This window comes from Alternaria burnsii (assembly GCF_013036055.1).
Source record: "Alternaria burnsii strain CBS107.38 chromosome Unknown 715, whole genome shotgun sequence".
In the NCBI taxonomy this organism is placed as follows: Eukaryota; Fungi; Ascomycota; class Dothideomycetes; order Pleosporales; family Pleosporaceae; genus Alternaria; species Alternaria burnsii.
Genome location: NW_024066116.1, coordinates 230576 through 255487, shown reverse-complemented (window position 1 = coordinate 255487; position 24912 = coordinate 230576). Strand labels below are relative to the sequence as shown.

At 51.6% G+C, this 24912-nt stretch overlaps 12 protein-coding genes across 12 annotated transcripts; 7 read left to right on the top strand and 5 right to left on the bottom strand.

The window, feature by feature from the left end:
- Positions 1-312: 312 nt before the first annotated feature.
- Positions 313-1137, top strand: GT037_007225 (cyclophilin 1 long isoform; the record flags this gene model as incomplete). Its single annotated transcript, XM_038932272.1, has 4 exons — positions 313-508; positions 562-731; positions 781-887; positions 942-1137. The coding sequence occupies 4 exons, from the start codon at positions 313-315 to the stop codon at positions 1135-1137; spliced, it is 669 nt and encodes a 222-aa protein (XP_038784760.1).
- A 745-nt stretch (positions 1138-1882) lies between these two features.
- On the top strand, positions 1883-3232 carry GT037_007224 (plp-dependent transferase; the record flags this gene model as incomplete). Its single annotated transcript, XM_038932271.1, has 1 exon — positions 1883-3232. The coding sequence occupies one exon, from the start codon at positions 1883-1885 to the stop codon at positions 3230-3232; it is 1350 nt and encodes a 449-aa protein (XP_038784759.1).
- Positions 3233-3997: 765 nt separating this feature from the next.
- Positions 3998-4201, bottom strand: GT037_007223 (uncharacterized protein; the record flags this gene model as incomplete). Its single annotated transcript, XM_038932270.1, has 1 exon — positions 3998-4201. One exon carries the CDS (start codon positions 4199-4201, stop codon positions 3998-4000), a length of 204 nt encoding a protein of 67 aa, XP_038784758.1.
- Positions 4202-4884: 683 nt separating this feature from the next.
- Positions 4885-6366, top strand: GT037_007222 (carbapenem antibiotics biosynthesis protein card; the record flags this gene model as incomplete). The annotated part of the gene is made up of 2 exons (XM_038932269.1): positions 4885-5483; positions 5535-6366. The coding sequence occupies 2 exons, from the start codon at positions 4885-4887 to the stop codon at positions 6364-6366; spliced, it is 1431 nt and encodes a 476-aa protein (XP_038784757.1).
- A 1678-nt stretch (positions 6367-8044) lies between these two features.
- Positions 8045-9184, top strand: GT037_007221 (uncharacterized protein; the record flags this gene model as incomplete). Its single annotated transcript, XM_038932268.1, has 1 exon — positions 8045-9184. The coding sequence occupies one exon, from the start codon at positions 8045-8047 to the stop codon at positions 9182-9184; it is 1140 nt and encodes a 379-aa protein (XP_038784756.1).
- A 278-nt stretch (positions 9185-9462) lies between these two features.
- On the bottom strand, positions 9463-10098 carry GT037_007220 (60s ribosomal protein l23; the record flags this gene model as incomplete). Its single annotated transcript, XM_038932267.1, has 4 exons — positions 9463-9495; positions 9543-9867; positions 9955-10005; positions 10082-10098. 4 exons carry the CDS (start codon positions 10096-10098, stop codon positions 9463-9465), a joined length of 426 nt encoding a protein of 141 aa, XP_038784755.1.
- A 1079-nt stretch (positions 10099-11177) lies between these two features.
- On the top strand, positions 11178-11468 carry GT037_007219 (uncharacterized protein; the record flags this gene model as incomplete). Its single annotated transcript, XM_038932266.1, has 1 exon — positions 11178-11468. The coding sequence occupies one exon, from the start codon at positions 11178-11180 to the stop codon at positions 11466-11468; it is 291 nt and encodes a 96-aa protein (XP_038784754.1).
- Positions 11469-11679: 211 nt separating this feature from the next.
- GT037_007218 (glycoside hydrolase family 1 protein) lies at positions 11680-13584 on the top strand (the record flags this gene model as incomplete). Its single annotated transcript, XM_038932265.1, has 1 exon — positions 11680-13584. One exon carries the CDS (start codon positions 11680-11682, stop codon positions 13582-13584), a length of 1905 nt encoding a protein of 634 aa, XP_038784753.1.
- A 101-nt stretch (positions 13585-13685) lies between these two features.
- Positions 13686-14918, bottom strand: GT037_007217 (l-lactate dehydrogenase; the record flags this gene model as incomplete). Its single annotated transcript, XM_038932264.1, has 1 exon — positions 13686-14918. One exon carries the CDS (start codon positions 14916-14918, stop codon positions 13686-13688), a length of 1233 nt encoding a protein of 410 aa, XP_038784752.1.
- A 583-nt stretch (positions 14919-15501) lies between these two features.
- Positions 15502-18799, bottom strand: GT037_007216 (uncharacterized protein; the record flags this gene model as incomplete). The annotated part of the gene is made up of 5 exons (XM_038932263.1): positions 15502-15806; positions 15868-16402; positions 16450-17265; positions 17322-17662; positions 17713-18799. 5 exons carry the CDS (start codon positions 18797-18799, stop codon positions 15502-15504), a joined length of 3084 nt encoding a protein of 1027 aa, XP_038784751.1.
- A 1363-nt stretch (positions 18800-20162) lies between these two features.
- Positions 20163-20754, top strand: GT037_007215 (uncharacterized protein; the record flags this gene model as incomplete). Its single annotated transcript, XM_038932262.1, has 2 exons — positions 20163-20590; positions 20640-20754. The coding sequence occupies 2 exons, from the start codon at positions 20163-20165 to the stop codon at positions 20752-20754; spliced, it is 543 nt and encodes a 180-aa protein (XP_038784750.1).
- A 117-nt stretch (positions 20755-20871) lies between these two features.
- GT037_007214 (acriflavine sensitivity control protein acr-2) lies at positions 20872-24746 on the bottom strand (the record flags this gene model as incomplete). The annotated part of the gene is made up of 4 exons (XM_038932261.1): positions 20872-22153; positions 22504-22689; positions 22770-22838; positions 23293-24746. Coding segments are annotated over 4 exons (2991 nt in total), but the record flags the coding sequence as incomplete, so codon positions are not given.
- Positions 24747-24912: the final 166 nt, after the last annotated feature.

Genomic DNA, 24912 nt, shown 5'->3' with positions numbered 1-24912 from the left:
CAATTCATCAATTGTATTATATTCCTTGAATCTTGCATATCGTGTTGCATAGCGGCCCGATTCTTCTTATCATTCCTGTAAGTTGCCACCAGAGTCTTGCTGGAACCCGGCCATTGTGTTGTGAATAGCTATCTGATAGTTCCAAAGGTACCACCCAGAGTGAGTTCCCACCCAACAAGAGTGGCACCACAGACGTCAGTCCTGCATTCCCAGCAGTGTCTAAACGCACAATTACCTTGCTATCTCACGATTCACTGCCAAGAAACAGGACCTAACTGCTTATCAGGTTAGACTCACACCCCGCGCTGCATCATGCCCCACCTTCCGAGAGCTTCTGCTCTTTCAGCTTTCCGTGCAGCTCCCCAAATCCGCGCTCCTATCAACAGACGCTTCTTCACTCCTTCAGCATACAACATGGCCATCAAGGCTTACTTTGATTGCTCCTGGACCGGGCCTACCATTGAGGTCGACAACGCCGGCAACGTCACCAGCCAGGGCGAGGTTAAGGGTAGCTACGGCCACTTTCACATGCGACTTTCACCTGCTGACTACGAGCTACAGCGCAATCCGGTCGCGTCAACTTCGAGCTCTTCGACGATGTCGTTCCCAAGACGGCCGAGAACTTCCGCGCTCTCTGCACCGGCGAGAAGGGCTTTGGCTACCAGGGCTCAAAGTTCCACCGCGTGATTCCTCAGTTCATGCTCCAGGGTGGTGACTTCACCCGCGGCAACGTCAGTCTCGGCTTTCCATACAAAAAGACAGATGGCTAACAGATGTTAGGGCACTGGAGGCAAGTCCATCTATGGCGAAAAGTTCGCCGACGAGAACTTCAAGTTGAAGCACGACCGCCCCTTCCTCCTCTCCATGGCCAACGCTGGCCCCAACACGTAGGTTTTGTATACTATACTCTATAAGGAAGAGTCATGGCTGACACGTCATAGCAACGGCTCCCAATTCTTCATCACCACCGTCGTTACCTCATGGCTGAACGGCAAGCACGTCGTCTTTGGTGGTGTTCCCGATGGCGATGTCGAGTCCTACAAGGTTGTCCGATCAATCGAGGCTTGCGGCTCCAACAACGGAAGCATCAAGTACAAGGAGGGCCCACCTACCATCACTGGTGCTGGCGTCCAGTAGATACATCTCGGCGAGGTGGGATGGCGCCATAGAGGCAAGGGTTCATGCGCAACTGGTGGTTTATAATTGTGTAGCACCTGTTAGTGAGACTCTATGTCTCTGTGGGCAGCTATGAATGAACGAACTCTGAGCAGTCTAACGTGCCTTTTCATGCTATTGAAAAACTTTCTTCCATCTTGCGCATGCGGCATTTGCCCTGCGGTCTGTGACTTTTTTGTCGCAATGAGGGGCAGTTTTTACCCCGCACTCGTCATAAGTTTGTACATTCCGCACCACAACAACTTACGCGGAAGCGTCCTTCAAGTGGCTTTGGCATCGATTGAGTTTATGCTAATCGATGGACTTATAACTTTTTGTTGAGGTCTAATCTATAGACGAGATTATTGGGGCCCCGTCCCACAATGCCATCACCTTGATAGCTCTGTATACCCACTCCATCCCCAGCTCTGCCACGATTGTGTCCACAAATTGCCGATACAGCTCCACCCTAATGGCGTGAACGGCTAGATCTAGCGGTCTTCGTCCGCAATTTCGCCGTCTAGGGCGTGATGTCGACATCTTCGACATTTCGACATTTTGACAAGCAATGTGTTTAATTGGACATATCCAGGACAACATCTCATAGCCTTTCGGTTTATTAGAACGACTGCGACACGCACATATACCACTTCATCAGCATTGAACTCGGAGCACATCGAACAACTCGGAACTCAACGGACGTCTACAGACGACAACTACAATCATCATGCCACCATCAGCATACCACCCCTCGACCCACGGCGTCCATGCCGACGACCGCATCAACATCCTCACTGACGTCGCCCCACCCATTCATACCGCAACCACCTTCCGATATCCTCACGACCCATCGCAACTCCAACCTGTTCCCACAGAAGGCGAATTCGTCGACCTCCAGACACCTTTGATATACTCGCGCCTCGCATCCGCCAGCACAAACCGACTGGAAACCATCCTGGCCCCACTAATGTACCCGGATGCTAAAGAAGAGGAATTGAACGGACAAAGTGGGTTGGCAAATCATGTTGTTAGCTACACAAGCGGCCTCAGCGCTTTCCACGCTCTACTCGTCAACCTCGTACCCAAAGTTATTGCGATAAGTGGTGGATACCACGGCTGCCACGGCGTTATAGACCTGCACAAGAAGATGCACGGTGTGAAGACTGTCGACCTCCATGCCGACGACGCTACCTGGGACGCTGCGGGCCTGGGAAAAGGTGACCTGGTTCATTTGGAAACACCACTGAATCCTACCGGCGAAGCCTTCCACATCGCCAAATACGCAGAACGGGCCCACGCGCGCGGCGCATATTTGAGTGTTGACGCTACGTTTGCGCCGCCGGGCTTACAGGATCCGTTTCGTTGGGGCGCGGATGTGGTTATGCATAGTGGGACTAAGTATATCGGGGGGCACAGCGACATGCTTTGTGGCATTCTAGCGGTGAAGAAAGGCGAGGAAGGGTTGAAGAGAGCGAAGGCGCTGCGCGCTGAGAGGATCTTCTTGGGTGCTGTGCTGGGCAGTCTGGAAGGCTGGCTCGGAGTAAGGAGTCTGCGGACTTTGGACTTGCGTGTTCAGCGGCAGAGTAGTTCTGCAGATAAGCTTGTCCGCTGGCTGCAGGATTCCCTTGATGGCAAGGGTGAGGGGAAAGAAGCGGAGGTGGTGAAGACAGTTGTGAGCAAGATCTCTCATGCTAGTCTGCAAACGGCGGATTACGGTTGGCTTAAACAACAGATGCCCAACGGTTTCGGCCCCGTCTTCAGCATCTACATGAAGACGCCACAACTCGCACGTACCTTACCTAGCAAACTCCGCCTTTTCCATCATGCGACTAGCTTGGGAGGTGTGGAGAGTTTGATCGAGTGGCGCAGGATGAGCGATGCAGAGGTCGATGAGAGGTTGCTGAGGGTCAGTGTTGGGGTGGAGAGTTGGGAAGATTTGAAAGGGGATTTGTTGGGTGCCTTCGAGTCGTTGGGAAACGATCAAAAGAACGTGACAGATAGAACGATTAATGGAGGAGAGGTGCAGCTTGGACAGGAGGGGGCGCAGATGCCGGAGGCGGGTGCTGGCGCTGTATGAAGAGGTATGTGGTGTTGAGAGATGCCGACAGCAGCGGTAATGGTATTGCAGATTAGGTCTTGGCGTCGTGAACACGCGTCAATGGTATCAGCGAATTTCTGAGGTTGTCGCTTATATGATATGAATAGTTATAGATAAAGGCCGATAGTTCTGCTTTCTTGTGGCGCGACTGAGAGCGACGTACTAGTTTGGTATTATGATTAAAGTTCGTCTAGCTAACTTGAAGTGCCGGCAGTGTACCAAACTGTAAGAACACGGGTCGAATCAATACCTTGATTCTGATTAAGACTGTTCTAGTCAGGGTCAGAGAAGACGCAACGAAGCCCTCCCACGCGGCCGACAGCTTTGGACCGACGCCGTCGACAGGCTTGCCTTAAACAATGCTGGCATACTCCTCCAAGATTGCAAACCATGTTTAGTGATATCTGAACATTATTGGTTTACGATGTGCCAGCACGTTGATCGAAATAGATCACATGATGCACGTGTAGGGAATTACCTGGGTAGCTTTAGAGTTTCAAGATTTAGTAAGCTGATTGGCATGCGCGTGACGCCAGATCTGTGGCAACACGTTGCAATGACCTAGGGATCTTCAAGTATCTCTCAAGGTACTCCATTGCTAGAGACGCAGACATCGTATCATCTGTGAGGCTGAGAAAGGACGCGAGATCAGACAAGAGCAGACGTCGACGATACTCGGCGTGGGTATATGTGGGTCCCCGACGCTTTCCGCAGCCAGAACGGCCCTCCTCGCGGCGCGCTATGCTACCCGTCAAACCATGACAAAAATTTGCTTCTTCTCCATAGCAGCCGATACCGGTGCGCATGGTACCGATCCAGAGCCCTGAGTGGAGATGATGTGGTCAGGAGAATTGAATCCTGGGGCTGGTCCTGCGTAATATGAGCGATGCCGCCATGGTTACGCTCGGCTCTCAGCGTCGGCGGCAAACCCAACACAGATCGCGACATGAGCTGTGCTGGGCGAGATGACGCTAAAATGAGGAACGGCTGAATGTGCATTTCGCCGACTGTGGGGTAACAGGCATTGCATGACAATGCGAGGTCACGATGGCAAGCTTGGAGATACACGGCCATGGCAAAAGCAACGACCTCGAATTGAGTTTAGGAGCTGATGTCACGTCACCGGCTTTGAAAGCGGGCGCAATGAGTTTGCCAGTCACTAGGCATTACATCACACGCGACAGTTCGCCATCATCACATCAAAACGCATGTCGCCATAAACACCAAACATGTCGACTACTCCACAAGAATGCGTGACAGTATTGTCGAATCGTCGGTGTTTCTAGCACGGGCGATAAGCCGGGAGTCTGCGTCAGTCTGGCACCATCTGGAGCAACAATGAAGCCTCACTAGTGCGACATGGACGCATCCGACGCAAGCCGAGCATCGTGCGCGACATCGTGGATCACCAAGAGTACCAACCATGGTATATAGGGGCTATCGAACACATTGTAAAAAGTCACAAGACCTCTAGAATTGCTCTTTCTGTCAAATTTGCCGGTATCGACATTAGAGAGAATAGTAATTCACAAACTCCGGCCATATATTACACCACTTGCATACGCCTCCGAGTGTAAAGTTCACCAGCTTCAACTCACCACTTGAGCGTCCAAATCACACACAATCTCAAGATGATGCTCCGGAGACAGAACCTCCAACGCTTCCAGAGCCTTGCCCTGGCACACACATCCCGGACTCTCGCATCGACACCGCGTTACGTCTCACAGAGCGCACGGCAGAATGTCTCCGTCCCCGCCGACTCATCACAAGTTTCCACTGCACATCTCCTGTCCACACAGCCGGAGTCACAGATAGCGCAAACGAAAGCAGTTCTCGGTCGCCTACCCACAGAGACCGTCCTCCGCTCCTACCTCATCACTGCCGTATCCTCAAGGCCTCTCCTACTCAATGCTTGTTTCGGAATCCTGAGGCGTATGCTTGACTCCAAGTCTTTCTTGTTGAGCATCGAGCGCAACCCTGTATTGTCCAACTTGCTTAAGAAGACATTTTACGCGCAATACTGTGTTGGCGAGAAGAAAGATGAGGTTGTCAGGAACACTGAATTCGCACGTACGCTCGGTTATGGTGGTATCCTGTTCGAGTATGCGCTTGAGGTACTTGGTGGAAAAGCGCCAACTGCCGAGGAAACCAAGATGGAGATTGAAGTGTGGAGGAAGGGAATGCTACAGAGTGTCGACATGGCCAAGGAAGGCGACTTTGTTGGACTCAAGTAAGTTATCTTCTTGGTTCCTCTCGTGGAGATATTCTAACCACCATTCAGATGGTCCGGTCTTGGTCGCCATGCCCTCAACCTCCTCCAGAACCAACAAGAAGCCACTCCCGAAATGTGGTCCGCTATCACTGCCGCTTGCGACGCTGCCGCCGCGAAAGGTGTGAGCCTCCTACCCGGCGCTGAAGAAGAGGCCACGAACCTTGGCCTCGAGAAATGGACCCTTGCCCTGCAAGAAAAGTACAACAAGCCTGAAAACGGTCGCGCCGTCCTCTACATCACCTACCAATGCTACCTCCGCGATATCTCCAAACGCATGGCTGCGCACCTTGAGCGCGCCTCAAAGAAAGGCTACATCGCGGGTGTCAAGCTTGTCCGTGGCGCATACCTCACTTCTGAACCCAAACATATTACCTTCGACACCAAAGCGGGAACAGACGCCAACTACGACGCCTGTGCCGACGCTGTCGTCCGCCAACAATGGACCGACAAAATCCCCGCCCCTACTCCCGGTACTCCCTTCCCTCGTGTGAACATTGTCCTTGCAACGCACAACCTCGCTTCCGTCCAAGCCGCACAGAAGATCCGCGCCGAGCAGATGCTTACTACGTCTCCTGACCAACTTCCCCGTCTCACATATGCACAGCTGCAAGGTATGGCGGATGAAATTTCTCAGGCGCTGGTTCAAGATGAGACTATGAAGGCGGATACGCAAGCCAAGGTTGTCAAGTGCATGACCTGGGGTACTACGACCGAGTGCCTCAACTTTTTGCTCAGGCGCGCAAGTGAAAATAAGGAGGCGGCGCTGCGCACAGAGGATACCCGCAAGGCGATGGGTAAGGAGCTTTGGAGGAGGTTGAGGGGCGTTTTTGGCCTTGCCTGAACACATTGGAGATGCAAAAGAGAACGAGAGAGAGAGAGAGAGATCTGGATTTTTCCCTTTGTTACGAAGCGAAGCATTTTTGGTATGAAGCATGAGCATGAGCGTGGCGTTTTTCCCGTTTTAACATTTTGGGAGGGATGGTTGGAACTCGGTTTCGGCATGTTTGTCTTTCCTGCCTGTCATGGCAGATGAGAAATTGAGTTTGATTTGCATAGCGATTGTCTAGTTGTAAACGATATCGAAGAATCTGATATCGGTATGAACATTACTCATGAACTACTTCCACCTTGGAGTCTTGCTATGGTGTTGGTTGCTCGAGTAAAGTGGGTACATCGAACGGTACTCGGTATTGCTGTGGTTTCTCGTGATCGGGTTTACCCCACATCGTTGCATACTGCATTCATTTCGTCTCAACAAATGAGTTCAGAAGATATCTAATTTTGCCACTCTTCAACAATCGCCTCCTTGGCTAAGTGGTAAAGCGTCGCACTTGTATCGACTAGATATGCGAAGATCGCTCGTTGTAAGTAATATCCAAGAACACACCCGTTCGAACACAGGCACTAACAACCATCAAGCGATTCGGGCAGGTGGCACACAAGCAAATTCTTTTTTTTGCCTCTTTTGGACCGAGACCATTTCGGTCATTACAATCCCTCTCTTGTTCTTTTTGCTTTTTGCAAACCTCGCTAGACACTATCGTACATCTCCTAACCGAGGTTCCTCATGTTGACGTTTGCAATGCGCGTGTTTTTTTGAGGACGATTATCACGCAGCTATCCTTCGGATGGAGTATATTCTGTCAATCTACGTATGCACTTTCTTCAGTACGTTCTCATCAGCTTTGATACTAAGTTGAAGAACTACCTGCTTGTGCGTACTTTTCCCTATTACATACACTAAAGAGCCTCAACTACTGTGTATTGTTGATGTTGTTAGATGGCTTCTGGACCCACAGCTGAGAGCGATGTCTGCAGACGATGAAGGTCTTCTTTAGACACACGGACTCTTGGCCGGGGCCGCCCTGGGGTCACAGTGCAGCGCGCAACTGTAATCCACACCGATATCCCAAGACCTGCCCAATGCGGAAATGTCTACCTAGCACCAGATTCAACCCATCCTCTTTCCACGAACGATCATCATGGCGTCTCTGACCGTCTCCGTATATTTGTATTCATGAATAGCGAATTTCCGACACCTATCCCGTCCTACATTTATTTGTATATATTTGTAGCATTCGCAATGTTCGAGATGCTCGCTACTGCCAAGTGCCCTGCCGAAACACCAAGACCCCCAAGCTCAAACCACAAGTGCTGCATCATCCGCGTATCAAACACATGTTCTCAACGGGACCACCGTCTAGTGGTGGAAATCACGCATGTCAAGCTCAAGAGAGGCGAGGCGAGGCTGAGCTTGTAGACTTGGCTGTACTCGTACGTGTTTGGGAGTAAACGCGTTTCGCAGACTGCTCGAAGCTCGTAATTTGACCGTCACGCAGAGTATACATGTACTGAGTATCCCCACAATCCCTTCTTTTCTTTTCTCCCTTCTCCATACTGCCGTGCGGTACCTCACATCCCTGTTGTTCTTTTCGATTCTTGACTTCTGGCCGGTCCATCATTTCTCTATCCTAATTTTAATTCTACCTACCATTCCATTGCATCCCGATACCGCCACCATGTACAAGCAAATCGTCACTCTCTCGCTCTTGTCTCTGACATCTGCCCTGCCCCAACGGAACCGCGGCGGCGGCAACGGCGGCGGACAACGACAACAAGCAACCGCCTTTCAACAAGCCGCCCAAGTCCCCCAGGGCATAAGCACTGCAACCGACGGCTCCATGATCCTCGACGACACAGTCATGGTCAACAATCTACCCATCCGCTTCAAGATCTCCGCTCCAGCAGACCAGTTCCTACCTGCGTCTGGCGTGCCCGGTGCAGCAGCTACCTCGTCCAATGGCACGCTCGGCGCAAACGTACTGCTGCATGGTGATGGTGGACAGAGTTTCTTCGACATGCCGAATCAGGCCGTGCAGGCCAACACCATGGGTGTCGCGCTTCTGGCACCCGATGACAATCTGTTCTGGGGCGGAGGTGCCGGCTTGCAACGAACGGATGGTGTTGCACACGCGCAAGCCGTGAATGACTTTATCCAAACCGAACTCCCAGCACGTGTCGCGGTCAACATGTCCAACATTGTCTTCACAGGTGTCTCAGGAGGCAGTCTGATGATGTCTGGTTTCTTCATCCCAGCGCAGATGCAAAACTATGCCAACTCGGCTGTGGAGCTAAACTGTGGTGGCATGCCTCCTCAGGTCGCGTTCCAGAATGCGGCCACTGTTATGCAGCAGACGAGGATACACTTCCAGTCTACACAGTCGGAGCTTCAGTTACTTCAGGGGAGTATCCCACAAGCCGTCACAGCCTATGAACAGCTAGGCGCAGACGCAGGTCTATCTGCTGCACAAATCAATCAGCTACAGACTGTGGACAACACGCCGCAGGGAGGGCATTGCGAGTTCGATGGACAGGATTTTGTGAGTGGTGTGCAGACCATGTCGAGCAGCTATGCAAATGTTATGCAGGGTGGCAATGGGGCGGTGCAGGGTATTGGGGCGCCGAGTACGGGTGTGGTCACGACGGGTGTTGTTGGAAATGAGAACTTGCAATTTGTGGGTGGGAGGAAGCGCGAGGTGGACGTGGAAGCGAGGAGCATGGTACAGATGCGGTGGGCGCAGGATGTTGTTGAGGAGCCGGACTTTCAGATGCTGGCGTGCGATAGGAGTTCGTGCTCGGCTGACGAGCCTAGGATCTAGATATCCAAGTTCAGTATATAATGTTGTATCTCCCAGACCGATGGCTGACGGTCCTTCTCAAAACGTTTCCCTATCGCATTACTTCTGTGTTCATTATCCATCACTGCAAAGAGCTAGACATTGTGGTTGGTCGTAATGTTCATTTGACTGGTATTGTGAAGGTCGTCCCATTGCTAATCGTAGTTGCAATGTCGTCTCCCAAATCCTTCACCCCGTAAATGCATTTTCGCCGTGCCCGTGAACCCATGAATGTTATCGAAAGCAGGAAAAGAGACACCTCACATGACGACACCGGAGTTGGAGGCGATACGCTGTACATTGTTAGCAGAGTTTTGCGCAAGCGTGGTGTTTGACGTACCGGCCACAGCTCAGCGGCCTCCTTTGCGACGGGTCCAGTGATGGCAGAGCCCTTCATCTCACCCTTGGGGTTGACGATGACACCGGCGTTGTCCTCGAAGTACAGGTAGATGCCGTCTGCTCGCCTCCATGGCTTGCTCTGGCGGACAATGACGGCGGGCATGACCTTCTTCCTCAGCTCGGGCTTTCCCTTCTTGACGGTCGCCATGACCATGTCACCAGCACCGCCAGCGGGCAGGCGGTTGAGGCGCGCACCGATACCCTTGACGGAGATGATGTACAGGTTACGGGCACCGGAGTTGTCGCAGCAGTTCATGACGGCGCCGCTGTTTCCATTAGCCTGTGTTCCTCGAATATCCTGTTTCGCAATCGGGAATGTCCTGGTCGGGCGATCGCATCGGGGTCAAACGTACACTGGCAGACCAAGAGTCATCTTGAGCTTGTTACCGGAGGTAGAACCTCGACTGCGGACTGTTAGCAATCTTCCTCTTTCACTGTCCACCTGCGGCGACAACAACAACAACAACAACAACAACGTACCCGCGCTTTCCAGACATGTTGATAGATTATCGGGGGGATGTTCGACTTGGGCGGGTTTCGGGTGCGTCGTCGCTGGAGTTGTCGTGAGCGCTGGAAGTTCGTCCAGTGGGTTGCAGACGACGAAATTGTGTGCGCGCACGGACTCCCGCTAGCGTCATTGCAGCAGAGACCCCAACACCAACACCAACACCAGCACCAGCACCAGTAGCACAGCAAGCCGACACCCGTCATGGAACATTTCTGAGAGAATGCGCTCCCAGGTACCCGCGCTTATGAAGCCGTCTGCCCAGCCACTTTTTGCAAGCGTTAAGCGCATCCACTCTACCACAATCACGATTCTAGTGATGTTCTGAAGCGAAGAGAGCTAGGTGCACTTCGAGACATCGCATTCGATGTGAACAACAAAAACCTTGATAAAACAGTCGACAACGAACACGACATTTGTTAGCCTTCAGTCGCCTGAGAGGCCCCTATAGATCACCTGGTCGAGACTTCCGGATACCGTGCACCAAGTTACACTGCAGATGTAAACATCCATCCATATTCCGTAATCATAGCTTTTGTCAAGTTTTCTACCTGTGCACATCTGGACCTGAAGAAGTCTTTGTAAAGTAAAGTGTTGAAGAGTTCTCAGCCGGAACTGATTCGGGCTGAGAAGACACAGTACCGAATGTCTGATGACAGGTCATGCAACTCGCTGACACCTTAGGTAGAAGGGGGTCTCACACGAGTTGATGTGATTTCCGAGACGCGGTTGGAAATCGTGCAATCAACTATGGAAAAGAAAAACCCAAGTCAAGAATATCGCCGGTCCCGTCTTGTCTACTCGCTGTGATAGAAAGCGGGTATATAATCAGCGACCGAGTCCCTAGCTTAGGAAGCAAAACGCGACCCAGAAATCCTCGCAAATAGCTACTCAGAGCTCAGGGTCCCAGCTAGTAATTATCAGTTGACGGAGTGGAAGCTATCGTGAAACAGCTGCGGCAAGGGCGATACGTCGTATTGTCGAATACGACGTATGAACAGTGACGCACCAGTGCTTCTTGCGGTGCTGCAGGTGTCGCGCAATGATATACCGAAGAAACAAAAAAACGCCATGGCTGGGAGAGGCGGAACAAGGAAGTTCTCAGGATGTGAAAAGGCTAGGCTTGTTTGCGCAAGACCAGGCGACGCAAAACGTGGACCTGCGCGAACAACCACTGAGAATCTTCAGCAGGCTAGGATCGTCATCATGGCCAAAGTACCAAGAGTGACGGCGGTCAACACTAAAGGTTGCATCGCGCTCATCAAAACAAGCTGTACCCCGCGAGTCCCCGCAAAGCACTACCGAGATTTAGCCCGACCGAGCTCACCCGAGGAATCCGCCCTCCGCCAGACCCCAGATTAGGGATCAAGGCCGACCACGCTTTTCGTATTGACTTACGATGGGGCTAGGGCCGCGAGAAATTGTGCTGGTGCAAGCAACTCCACATGCCGAATGACGATGGTACCACAGTCAGAGCGAGCCCGGAGCCCCACGGTCCGATTGGAAAGCGTTGCGTGTATAAAAGACTTGGTAGGCAGTATGAAGATACATCAAGCACTGCTTGGCCAGCATCATGAAGTCTCAAGCTCTTTTGGCGTGCGGCACCGTGGCTCTTGCCCAGCAAGTTTACATACCGGCTGAAGGACCCGCCTCACGACCGCAATGCTCAGCGAATGGTTCATATGCGACTGTGTTGCCTTCACCCCAGTACACGTTCAGCGAGTTTAGCTTCACGCAGACTGAGACAGTTCGTACAGCAAAGTCTGCCCCAGCGCCTACCACCACGACTACCTACGCACCCCCATATGCGTCACTCAGCAGCTTCGTGCCGAATCTGACGACAACGCAATGGGGAAACTGGGACGCAAAAGTCACGCCATCAGCGACTGACTTGGCAAGTCCGTACGGCAATGCGTCATGGACAGCTCTCTGGACAACCGTACCTTGGCCGTCCAATTTCACGAGCTATACCGACAATGCCATTTATTCTTCAACCGTCGAGCCAACTCCAGTACCATCCAGCGAGCTCATCCTGCCACCACCCGAGCCATTGGTGCCTCAGCAATGCTACACTTTCCCAAAAGACTTCATGCTTGGTGTGGCGGCATCAGCAGTCCAGATTGAGGGAGCTATCGCCGAGGAAGGACGAACGCCTGTTCACAACGATGTTGCAAGCTTGAGCACTCCAGGTCGATCGCCAAACTGGATCGCCAATGAACACTACTACTTGTACAAGCAAGATATTGAGCGCATCGCTGCTATGGGAGTCAAGTACTACAGATTCTCCATCCCCTGGACGCGTATCCTTCCGTTCGTTCTGCCGGGTACCCCAGTCAACGAGCAAGGACTTTCACACTACGACGACCTCATCAACTTCGTTCTGGAGAAAGGAATGCTTCCGGCTATCGTTCTCTACCACAATGACTCACCCCTCCAATTTTACTCAAACATCAGCAATATCTTCATCACGCCCGGGACAGGGGGTATCGGGTACTTGGACTCTTGCTTCCAGTGCAGCTACAAGAATGTTTCATTCGAAGACGCTTTTGTCAACTACGGAAAGATTGTCATGACGCACTTTGCGGACCGCGTGCCCATCTGGTGGTCGTTCAACGAGCCGCTGCTAGGCGCAAGGAATGGCAAGTCCATCGATGCTGTTATCAAGTCTCACGCGAGGCTTTACCACTTCTACCACGATGACATTGGTGGCACGGGAAAGATGTCACTCACATTCAACGACAACTTTGGCGTCCCGCGTGATCCAGAAGACCCTGCAGATGTCGATGCAGCCAACCACTTCAACTCCTTCCAATTAGCCACATTTGCAAACCCCATCTTCCTCGGCACCGATTACCCAGAATCATTCACAAGCAGTATCGCTGACTACGTGCCCTTGAGCGATGAGGATCTGGCATACATCAACGGGACAGCCGACTTCTTCTCCATCCAACCCTACACCGCAACTGTGGTCAGCCCACCACCCAACGACACCATCGCCGACTGCGCCGCTAACATCACTCACCCCCTCCGTCCTTACTGCGTCACCCAAAGCACTCTTACAACCACTGGCTGGAACATTGGATACCGCAGCCAATCCTACGTCTACCTCACCCCGAGCTACTTGCGCACCTATCTAAACTACCTTTGGAACACCTGGCGCACTCCCGTCGCCATCACAGAATTCGGCTTCCCCGTCTTCGCCGAGGCACAGAAAGAACAGGTAGACCAAGAGTTCGACAGCCCGCGCAGTTGGTACTACCAGACCTATCTAAACGAAGGCCTGAAGGCGGTTTGGGAAGATGGCGTCAACTTTATTGGCGCGTTCGCGTGGAGCTGGGCGGATAACTGGGAGTTTGGTGATTATGATCAGCAGTTTGGAATTCAGACTGTCAACCGGACGACGCAGGTCAGGAGGTATAAGAAGAGTTTTTTCGACTTTGTGGATTTCATCGAGAGCAGGCGACAACATGCTGAGTAAGTGAAATGAGATAGCAATACGAACAAATCCCGTGCAAATACAAAAGTCTCACGGCTATCAACAAATGAGTCCAGTGTCCACAGCACACTGCTATTCCCCCCTTAAAGCCGACTAACGAATCCACTCCTATCCATCTTGACCAGATACTCGTGCCCGATATCTTCAACTCTCGTCACACCCGCAAGTCCCATACACAATCTAAATTCATCACCAAGCAACCTCAACGCCAGCTCCACACCTTCCTGCCCCTTGTACGCCAAGCCCCAGAGAACCGGCCGTCCCACCCACACGAAATCCGCTCCCAGCGCCAACGCCTTGAAGACATCTGTCCCGTGCCTAATCCCGCCATCAACATGCACAGGAATCTTCTTGCCAGAGGTCCCAGTCTGTGAACGAACAGCGGCGACGACTTCAGGCAGCGCATCGATGGTGGCTAGCGCGCCGTTTAGCTGGCGGCCACCGTGGTTGGAGACGACGATGCCGTCGACGCCGTGGTGCACGGCGAGGAGTGCGTCTTCGCCTGTTGCGACGCCTTTTACCCAGACTTGCATTTCTGGGTGGCATTGTTCTTTCAGCCAGGCTATGTCGCGTTCCCAGCAGAGGGTGGGGTTGGGGGCGTGCGTGTGGAATGTTATTGGGCCGCTGGGCGGTTGTCGCTCACTTCGTTTTCGCGCCTCGTTTGCTTCGGCTGTTGCAGAGGTGGTCTTGTCTTCTTCTTCTTTTACCGGTGTGTCGTCATCTTCGTTCTCCTGGTTGAAGTTTGCGACTTTGAGGTGTTTGGGCAGTTTGAACTGGTTCCTGATTTCTAGATTCCGGCGACCGAGGACGGGGGTGTCAACGGTTAGCATGACGGCTTTGTAGCCTGCTTTCTTCGCGCGTTGGATGAGCTTCTGGCTCTTCGCGCGGTCTTCAAAAAGGTAGAGTTGTAAGGCCCCTGGGTGTTCGCCTAATGCTCCCTTGACGTCTTCCAGACTTGTCGTGCTGAAACTGCTCAAGCCCATCACGATGTCCATGTTCTTGCACGCGCGCGCAGTCGCCAGTTCGCCGTCGCCGTGCGCAAGACATTGCATTGCGGTTGGCGCGACGCCGAGGGGAAAGCTGTTCTTATGTCCGAAGACATTTACGGTCGTGTCGATGGAAGAGATGTCGCGGAGCACGCGTGGTCGGATGCGGTATTTCTGGTATGCGGTGATGTTCTCGAGAAGGGTGGAGCCAGAGTCTGCGCCTTCATTGTAGTAGTCGCGGGTTTGCTTGTCCATGCGCTCTGCGGCGAGCTTTTCGAGTTCGCTGATTGTGAGGCAGTTCAAGTCATGGGGGGTCTTTGTTTGAGACATGCTGGGCGGTGCGGTAGGAGGATGTGGTGCGACGAGGAACGGAGTAATGCGGGCGTATTTGGGGGTTTGCACAGGAGGTCAAGGTTGACGACAACGTCGGATATCCAAGGAAAATGGAGATCAGCCATCTCTGGTAGTTACTTCGGCAGACTTATCTCCAATTCGGCTATAAGATTGTTGATGACGATGTCGATGTAGCGCGGAAGCTATGGCTTGCCGATCTCGGGAAGACGCGTTAACTTGCCGTTCGTGCGAGCGTGGGATGTCGCGCATTGAACAACAAACGGCGTTCTCTCGTCAGCCTTACAATATGTTCTTGCATTGAAGAATGTTAACATCACACGATGGGCGAGTCTGAATAAGGTTCACGATCTTTTGACCAATTAGAGCGAACGCGCGACGACTAAACGACTACAAAAAGCAATGCAGGGGACTAAAAACAGTGTAGAATCAGCGCAGAGATTTAACAAAAGAGAGTAAGGAGATCTATCGCGGAGGAAAAATCAGAAAGTGACAGCGATGAACACGCGAACAAAGGAGACCGATCACAATCTGCGCCAGCTCAACAGCTACACCTGTGCACCTACATCCAGAACATGCCGTTCCGGTCGTTGAGAATAGGATGCCAGGGGTTAAGCCACTCCTGACCGTGAAGGAACGAGTCTTCATCAAAGTTGACCGGTTTATCATACTTGCCCCATAGTGTCGGTGTCTCAGAGATGAGCTTCGCAAGGTCTGCCTTAGCCTTATCAATCTCTTCTTGGCTTACACGTACGTTCTTGCCATTCTGGTCCTTTTCCGAAGAAGGCATTTCAAACTTCGGATCCATCTCAGGATCGGCATTCCATTCGCGAAGATACGTACGACCGCGTTCGCATAAACGATCAGCTAAAAGTAGGTATGTCAAGTCAGTTTAGATATCACATGGAGTTTGTACAGAGACACTTACCAATGTATGCGGGTGCGGCGTAGGAGACCCCTGTTGTGGAACGACCAAAGGTGTAGCAGAGCATCATTGTCAGTTGAGGCAGTGCCGTTTCGCCGAGATTCATGCCGTCTTCCAGGACGTGGTAATGGGCTGACCGAGCGGTGCCTTTGAGGGCCTTGTGCGATTGGAGGAAGAAGTTGAACGGTGTAGGATTGGTGACAACTTTCGTGACGAGAAGTCCCGGTTGAAGGTTTCCGTTTAGCCTGTTGTCGTTCTTGTTCAGAGGGTAGGTTTGACTCGCTTCGGTGGCATAGAACCGGGTGTTATGACGCTTACCACACACCACGAAGGTCAGCTGGAGATCTTGATCGCAAAGTTCCCTATAGGCGTCCTTGATGGTGGAGATCTCATGGTCGATGCAATACTTGAACTGGCTCTCGGAGATGCCATCACGGTAGAACAGCATGTGCGTAGGCCAAGCCACTGGAGCGTGTGCGTGTCTCCAGGCATGGAGTCGTTCTTTCACCATGCTTTTCAGATGCTCATCCTCAATATGCTGTAGTCTTTAGCAACTTAACGACAAAGGATTGGCTTGATACTCACCTCTTGGCCCCCGCGCTGTAATCTCATAGAGCCAGGGTAGGACATGAATCTGTTGTCAACGCTGCCAACGACACATGCGACGCTTGGGCTGCCTTCTTTACCTCCCGCCCCACAATGACCAATATCAGCACCCAGGACTATGATATTGTTCTTGATGTTCGACTTCTTGCCAAATAGTTTATCGAGCGTATCTGCATTCAGATGATGCGATACACCACCGAACTTCATATTAACTTTCAGCGCCAGATTAGACAGGAAATTCTGCGAGTTCACCTCAGAGAACTTTGAGCCGGTCGCGAAGAGAACCTGTCGTCCAGAGAAGTCGAAATGTCGTTTCCATGTTGCGTAGAGCTTGTAATCCTTCTCAGGTATCAGAATGATGCTGCAGTCTTTGGTAGACTGATGAATATTGTTGAACAAATGTTTGACAGCGCCCTCGGCTCCTGAAGGAACGTTATTCTTGCTCTCTTCCGCAGTCGTTCCGTTACCGATCGAGATACCATGGTCCTCAAGCTTTCTACGAAGAACAGTATAAGCTTGTTGAAGTAGGGTGCTGGTGTTGGCAGATGGGCCAAAACAATTTGATAATGCTAGCATATGAAGCTTGCCTAGTTGGGAGGGCGTTTCAGCGAATTCGACATTACTAAGGTTCCAGTGACCAAGCACCGGCATCTTGGTAGTCTCCTGCTTCCTCGATTTCCTTTTTGGTCCCGATGTTTTGGACATGGAATTATTTTTGAAGTGGAGCATCGGCTGTTCGAGAGTGGTTGCAGGGACTTCAATCAGTTCTTTCTCAACGGTGAAGTTTGCAGAAGCCTTAAAGTGTGTTAGCGATGTTCCCAAGTGATCCCGTACAACTGTCATTGACTTACCAAGGGCTGTCGACCGTTTTCAGCTTTGACTCCGATGATCTCGAGGCCTTCTTCCTCAATCAGACCAAAGTTCGCCGCTGGCAAGCGTAGGGCATGCTTGATCATCTCGCCGGTATGACCGCTGTCTAGTGTCGTCGTGATCATCTGTCCGGGAACGATTTGTAGCAGACAGGCTGGTATCCACTGCGCACCGCGTGCGCTTTGATCTCGCATGATCTCGTCCATCTCGTCGTCGGATCTGTTGGTGTTCTTGCCTTCCATCTTGACGCGTTTGCCGACGTTGACACACCACGTCTCGAACGAGCCGTCTATTGCTTCGGGTGGAAATGATACGTTCGCTGCTAGGAACAAATCAGTCATCTTGACAACGCTATCAAACTCTGAACCTTACTTTGAGTGAAGTAATCATGAACCGTGGTTCCCAGATCACCATCTTTTGTCCTCCTTGGCTGTCCGACGACAGCATCTTCCAGTTCGTAGAACTTTTGCTTCCGAAAATCGTAATCACCAAACTGAGCGAAAACCTTCAATCGAGCAGCTTCCGAGTTGTAGTTGATCTCACTGCCTTCGTAGTTTGCTCTGATGTACAGAATCTTGAGCGTTGCTCCTTGCAAAAGCTGACTAACATATCTTCGATTGTCTTTCACCGCTCCCATCATTTTGATAAAGTCTGAAACCTTGATAGGTGGGAGGAACGCGGAAGTTGCAGGGTTTATGTTCAAAAGTGGTCCATCGGTCCCTGGTCTAATTGAGGTGTAATACCCGCGACCTGCTCGTAACATGCCACGCATCTCTTTGTAGCCATTGGAAACGTAGAATCTGTTTGCACCGATCCTGTCAATCTTCTTTCCGGTCTGTTCCTGGTGCTCTTCAATGCATTGCGCAACAGTGGCGTTGAGAGCTCGAATGTATTCGGGAAGCTCTGCCAAAGGTTTCGTTTGAAGTATTTGTTGGATATCGGCCAAATGATCAACGTAAGTGAGTTCTACCCTCAGATTGGTAATTGTCTTGCCGTTTGGTTGGATGTACTCGAACTCTTTGCTGTTGTGTGCGTAACCAATCTTGAGAACATTGTTAATGGGCATGGTCGTCCATAGCTTCTTGAAGTCGGTGACATACGATACTTTCCCCGCGCCGAGTTTGAGAACATCTGCTTTGACCATCGCTTGGAAGGCATCCCGGATCTCCCGTCGCTTATTGTACTCAATACGACCTTGGTCCTTAGCTGGACGAGTGAACTTCAGGGTATACGCATGGAGAGTTTGGGGGATCTTGCTAACTTGGACATAGTTGCTCCGAACCATTACTTCACCGTTGGTCGAGGACACATCTTCGTTGCGGAGCTTCGGGCAAATGCCGTCTTGTTGTACCCTCGGAGGTGGATCTATGGGTGGTGGATGGGGAACGTCATCAACATTTCCGAGATACGGAGTATCTATCGCTACTCGCTGGGGTTTGTTTGCTGACTTGGGTGGCATATTGTTATTTCTCCGTGATAGCGATACGAGAACAAGTGAAAGTATGTGTATCAGTGTCTGTGAACTGCTAGATGTTGGCGAGAGTGATGAGTTCCAGGTAACGAGATATCGGCACCTTGATATATGCTACGAACCTGGTTGTCTAGAGGTCAGCAAGCAGATTGTAGTTTGAACAATCACAGGATTGTTAGACAATGATGTAGCATGTGCAGCCAAACGAGCGGAGGTTACAGATGTCGCAGGCATTGTCTCATGCTCAACTACAAATGGTCACCAGTCGAGGTGAGTCCTTGGAATGCTTTTCTAGCTCCGAGAACAACCCCGAACGAAGTGGTTGATCATGGGCGAAGTGGCTTTCAGCGACGGAGGAACCTGAAGTCGGCTTTACGTGAGTTCCTTGGTGAGGAAGAGCTCGTCAGACTAGGATTGTTCCTTCAAACCTTGGAAGAAAAGCTTGACGTTTGCTTGAATGTCTCGCTGTTTATGTTCGACTCAGCTGACAGCAGAATGTCTTGGATTCCATGCTCAGCAGGTTAGTAGGAACGTTCCATCACCAGACTAGGAACTCGGTCTCCATATCGTACTGGTGCTCCACTGAGCTCTTCAATCGTCAGACAGATACCTACACGGCCTGCCGACAATTGCGAGACTTTGGGATGCGCACCAACCCAACAAGATCAGTCGCACTTTGCTTATCCGAGAAGCATACGAAAGCGCATCAGTGTTGGTCAGCATGCTCATCGTAAAAAGAAAGTAAGGCGCACTTTCCACACCCAAAGAGACACGAAGTAGCATCAATATCAGGCGTCCAGAGGACCAAACCGCACGGTGATCCTATGTCTTTTGTCAGCACATTTGCACATTGCATCGTCTCATCTACATGAGGAAGGGGCGCATATTGGATGTGATGGTCCTGCATCGTGTTGTGTTACAGAAACGTACGTACAGCTCGTTGTTGCCCCGCGGCCGATCGTGCGGAATTCCGATCGGTAGGTCGCGCCACGATTTGATTGGCTGCCCGCAAGGCTCCACCTTTTGCAACCCACCTTGCTTTGTAATTCACAGTATACTCACCGCCTAACCATGTAACGATTGGGTTAGACTTTTTCGTCCGCTTTGGGTTACACAGTGGAGCGATAATGCCAAGTGGAACGTGGTGAGCTTGATGGGGGAAGAGCTTCGAGGCATTTGAGATATCTGGGAGAAGGTGCGAGATACATGATAGTGGAACATAAATAGACTACTGCCCCGCCAGTACAAGTGTTCTTTACTCTCAATCAACAACAACAACAACAATATCTACTCCATCACACACCCAATCGATACATACATCCGCCGCCCATACATCACTCACTCACCCAACATGGCCCTCACCTTCCACAAGATGGCCGTCGCGCCAGCCATCTCCGCCCTCAAAAACGCCCACTTCGTCGTCTCCAAAGGCTACGAACATGCTAAAGCGTCCGACCCAAACACCTTCCTAACCGCCTCTCTCCACCCCGACATGAAGGACTTCCGCTACCAAATCTACCGTCTCACCGACGCTGCCAAGTTCATTCCCAGCCGAGTGAACCCCAGCCTCGAAGGCATAACGCTCCCCGACGAAGAGCAGACCTTCCCCGAGCTACTTGAGCGCATCGAGAAGTGCACCAAGTACCTCGAGAGCTTTTCCGAGAAAGACTTCGAGGGCAAGCAGGATGACGAGGTGATTATCAAGTTCCCCGGTGGCCAGAAGCAGGTCAGGATGCCGGCGGCAGAGTACATTAGCAGGTTTGCGCATCCGAACATGTGGTAAGTGGTCTGTTCCCGATTGGGAAGGAGTTTTTGCTGATCACTACAGGTTCCACATTGTGACTGCGTACGACATATTGAGGATGAAGGGCGTTGATGTGGGAAAGATGGACTTCTTGAACGGTGCGGGCGGGATCACCATTGAGGATGTTCCCCAGCAGTAGACGTGAGCAGTACCGATGTGCAGCGACGTTCTGGATGAAAGGTGACATCTGGGCGGAAAGCAATATATGAACAATGATGAATGAATATTACGTACGACTTCATGCTCTTCACCCTATTTACTGCGGAGTCGAACGGGTGACTATAGCAGCTACGAGAGCATCCATCGCCGAACTCTGCGTGCTTGCATTCGCCGGGCTGATCCATGGCCCAGCCCAATTCACGCTAAATACAGGTAAACCATCTGATGTGACTTTCCTATCCCGTGTCCAGATAGACTCCGCATTCCTGCGAATGGCATTTGCGAACATTTTGTCCGGCACTACACTGTGCAGCTTGACCAGGTTCCGCATGAAAATCCCTTTGAACTGCGCGCCATCGTCACCGCAATCAGGTTCACATTCGTCGTGTACGATACCATCCTCATCCGAGAGGGCGATGAGTGCCGCCCGCGCGAGATGAGTTGCGAGTCTGAGAGGTGTAGCTTTTGGTATATTCCCAGCTCGGTGGAGCTCGGCGAGACCCCCGAGGATAACGCCTTGGTTGTAGGACCACGCAGTTTTGTTATTGTTCTTACAGTCCTCGGTTAGACCGTCGTTGATTATACCGTCATCTGTGATCATCCCGCTTTCGAGGAACCATTGTAGACTTTCCTCCGCCCAAGCCAGATATGTGGCTCTTTTCCTACGGTCCTGGGCGCGGTTTGCCAGATGCGCGGCTGTGCTGAAGAAGAGTTCGTTGGCAATGGCATTTACGTAGTCCTGCTTCCAGCTCCAGTATATACCGCCGTTAAAGCAGTAAGTGCCCCAGGTGCGTGACACAGCGATGAATACATCTTCCGCAAGGACAAGATAAGCGGCTTCGAAGGTGACGTCGTATGCGTTGATCCAGGCCAGAGCCCACCACAGGTCGTCGTCGTAGTAGCCATCTAACCAGTCGCGATAATCAGAGATTTCATCCGGGTGGTAAAAAGAGTTGGAACCATAATTGGAAGATGTCCTAGGAAAGATGACCTGCCCACCATTGTCATGCCAGTTGGGTGGATATATGACATGAAGGTTGCTGGTATTCAGGTCGAGGTATTTTGTGTACCCAGTTTCAAGGCTAGTTACGTCAATGGCGACAAGCGTCGTGTTGGTTGATCGAGGATCCTCAATACCCGGCTGCGGGTTCTTGGCCGGCGCCTTCAGCAAAGCAGTCACGAACACGTCTCTTGCCAGGTCTTGCAATGGTATATGTGTCGGAGCTGCCTTCGCAAAATCGCCGATCATAGTCATAATGTTCGCGCCGTTCCACCATCCTGTAGACTCCCAAAGGCCAGTGCTAGTGTTGTACCAATTTTGCAGAGTCTCGAGCGCCAGTCCGGTACGGAGTATAGGATCATGGTTTCTACTGTAGTCGCTTCGCGATGAAATGTTAGGGATGAATGTGAGGACGAAAAGGAGATATCGAACGAAAAATGTAGACAGCATGACGAATCAAGACTCTAGAAGCGACGCGCATCGATGAAAGATGTTACAAGCAGTATCGGATGCAAATGGGGATGCTAATAGAAGTTCCAAACAGGAATATGCGATAGTTGAGCCCGTGAGGCACACATTCGCAGTCCTTACAGTATGTCCACTCTTACAGTCGTATGTCGTACCTGCTCAGCGTACGTTCATCACACAAGACCGGCGCACAGCTTGTGGAGGCGACAGTCATCTCAGTAATAGCGGAATGTGGCGAGAGAAATTGAAGAGTGGTCTTACCTCTTATCAATCAACGGTACTTGACCGCCAAGTAGCTGTTGCGACAGCCTCGATGGTTCTGCACTAGAAGATGCTGGTAATCTTCTTGAGGAAGGCGGGTGGACTGATTGCGTTGCAGAGATCGTAAGCGCACCCAGTCGAAGCAATGTTACAGCAGAAAGGCATGCGCGCATCATGAGGTTGTGTCTGCAAACAACCTTTAGAGATCTCCGTATCAGGACGCGTCGCGGGATATCATAGAATGCTTGCTTGCGATGTGAACGTACGATTCGGATCTTGATATGACGGCGCGACCGAGAGCTTGGAAGAGAGAGGGCTTGTGCAAGTTTTCAAAGCTACATGCTTGTGTCACGGTACACCAAACTTGCAGTTGTTCGCGCCGAGTACCCCGCTACCATCCCTGAGGTGATCAACTAGACCTAACTAGCTCAAGATTGTCATCGCGCTGGCCAGTCTTGACCAGAAACAGCCAGGACAATCCCAGTAATGTTTTTGCTTGTTCAAATGGGGATCCGATCGAGAAATGGGCTTCGCGGTTTGCTGCGAGAGTGTAAAGGACGCAGTCGCAGTCGCAGTCGCATATTCGTCCTTGCGCTCCATGCTTGTGCGATCTCAGAGTAATGTCTGGTCGCTTCAAAAGATCAAGCAATCAGGATATCGTTACCAAGATCCTTGACCTCCTCCACCCAACAGTTCCCCACCCCAACCCCGGCTTCATCTTTGAAACGCCATATAGTTTCCAGCACTCGCTTAGACGTATGCAAATAACCCCAGAACATCTGGCCATACAACTCATCTAGTGTATTCATAATCCACTCACGCTGACTAGGATCCTCGCTCTCAGCACCCGCAAGGAACAACGGCCAACAAATCGATTTGAAGAGCGCATCGCCCGGCTTTAGGTGTGAGATATGCTGGACAACGTCGTCAGCGAGAGCAGTGAGACTAACAAGTGCTTCGCCACTCGCTGGATCAAGAAGAGGATTTGTAGAGGGCAGGACGCGCGCGAGATAGATGCAGACTGCCGAGCGATGGGCCGAGGCTATGCGGATGCGCTTTTGGATGTCGTCGAGAGGTGAGGCGCGCTCAAAGTCGACGGACCATGCGATAGGGTCAAAGTCGAGAGCGCGTTGAAGTAGTACGCCAACCTGCTGTTGGAGGTATATGGGGGTGCTTGTTCCGGAAGGCGAGCCGTGTGTATCCGGCAATGCGAAGGACTCGAGCATTACGCGTAACAGCGGCCCGGGACAGGAGAGGTAATTGTTTGTTTCTGCGTATCGAAGGATAGGGTCCAGCTCGATAGTCTCTGGGATTAACGCGGGGAGTGTCGTAAAAGTGAAGGTTGAACCAAGAATGTAGAATACAAGAAAGTCAGAAAGAATTGTTTGCCGAAGTCTGCTCATCGGTCGCTGGAGGTATGGCGGTTCCCCTAGGAGTTTGATGAGCTTTAGCGCCCCGTCCATGTGTACCTTCCATTTGTCTCTGCCTGATTCCACCAGAGCATAGTTAACGAAAAGCAGAATAGTGATCAAGATGAGGTCGATGTTTGACGTGTTCACGGAGGTCACACTCTTTGCTAGTAGGGATAGCGCTTGTTGCTTCGCCACAAGTGCGTCCCTATAGGACGACTTCAACGGACCCCCAAACCGGCTTACAGCTTGGTAGTATGCCATTACCGTTGGACTTCGCTCGCCTTGATAGGCCGACTGACCCATCGGGTTGCGTGTTATGTTGAAGACGTGGAATGCTGAGTTTGCGACAATGATCTGCAGGAGCAATGGATAAGCAGATGTAGCGGGGATGAGATCGCGGATAGGGTTTTGCCCCGGTTCATCGTACACAACCATGACTTCGCACAACTGTGTCGCAAAATGGTACAGATAGTACCGCGAGTTACGATCGAGATCATTGACTAGAGGATCCGTCATCTGTGGTTGTACAGTAGTCATCGCCATGGTCTGATTCTGTTCCTGTTCGGACATCTGGGAGAAGTCCGGCACCGAACTGGCCGGCACCATTTCAACATCATTGTCCGATGATTGTTGTTGTTGTGACGAACCCTCGTGTTGCCATACCAAAGTCGGCGGTACATCTTGAGTCTTGGCTGCCCCTTCTGTCGCAGCAGCAACACCAGTAGGACTCTGCTCCATCTTCTCCTCATACCCTTTCCCCATCATCTTCCCACGACTTGCAACTCCACGGTTCCATACAAACAGCTTGCCGTAGCCCAGACATTCTGTCCCAGCTGACAAACATTTCTGGCAGCTTGGCAGCGACCGATCGCACCTCCATCGTCGCTTCCGGCAATTGTGGCAGGCTTTGGTCGGGAGGTTAAAGGGCGTCACGCTCATTGGATGGACGCCATGCGAGATGTGTAATTGATTGACTGTATCGAGGTTGCCTGGAGTT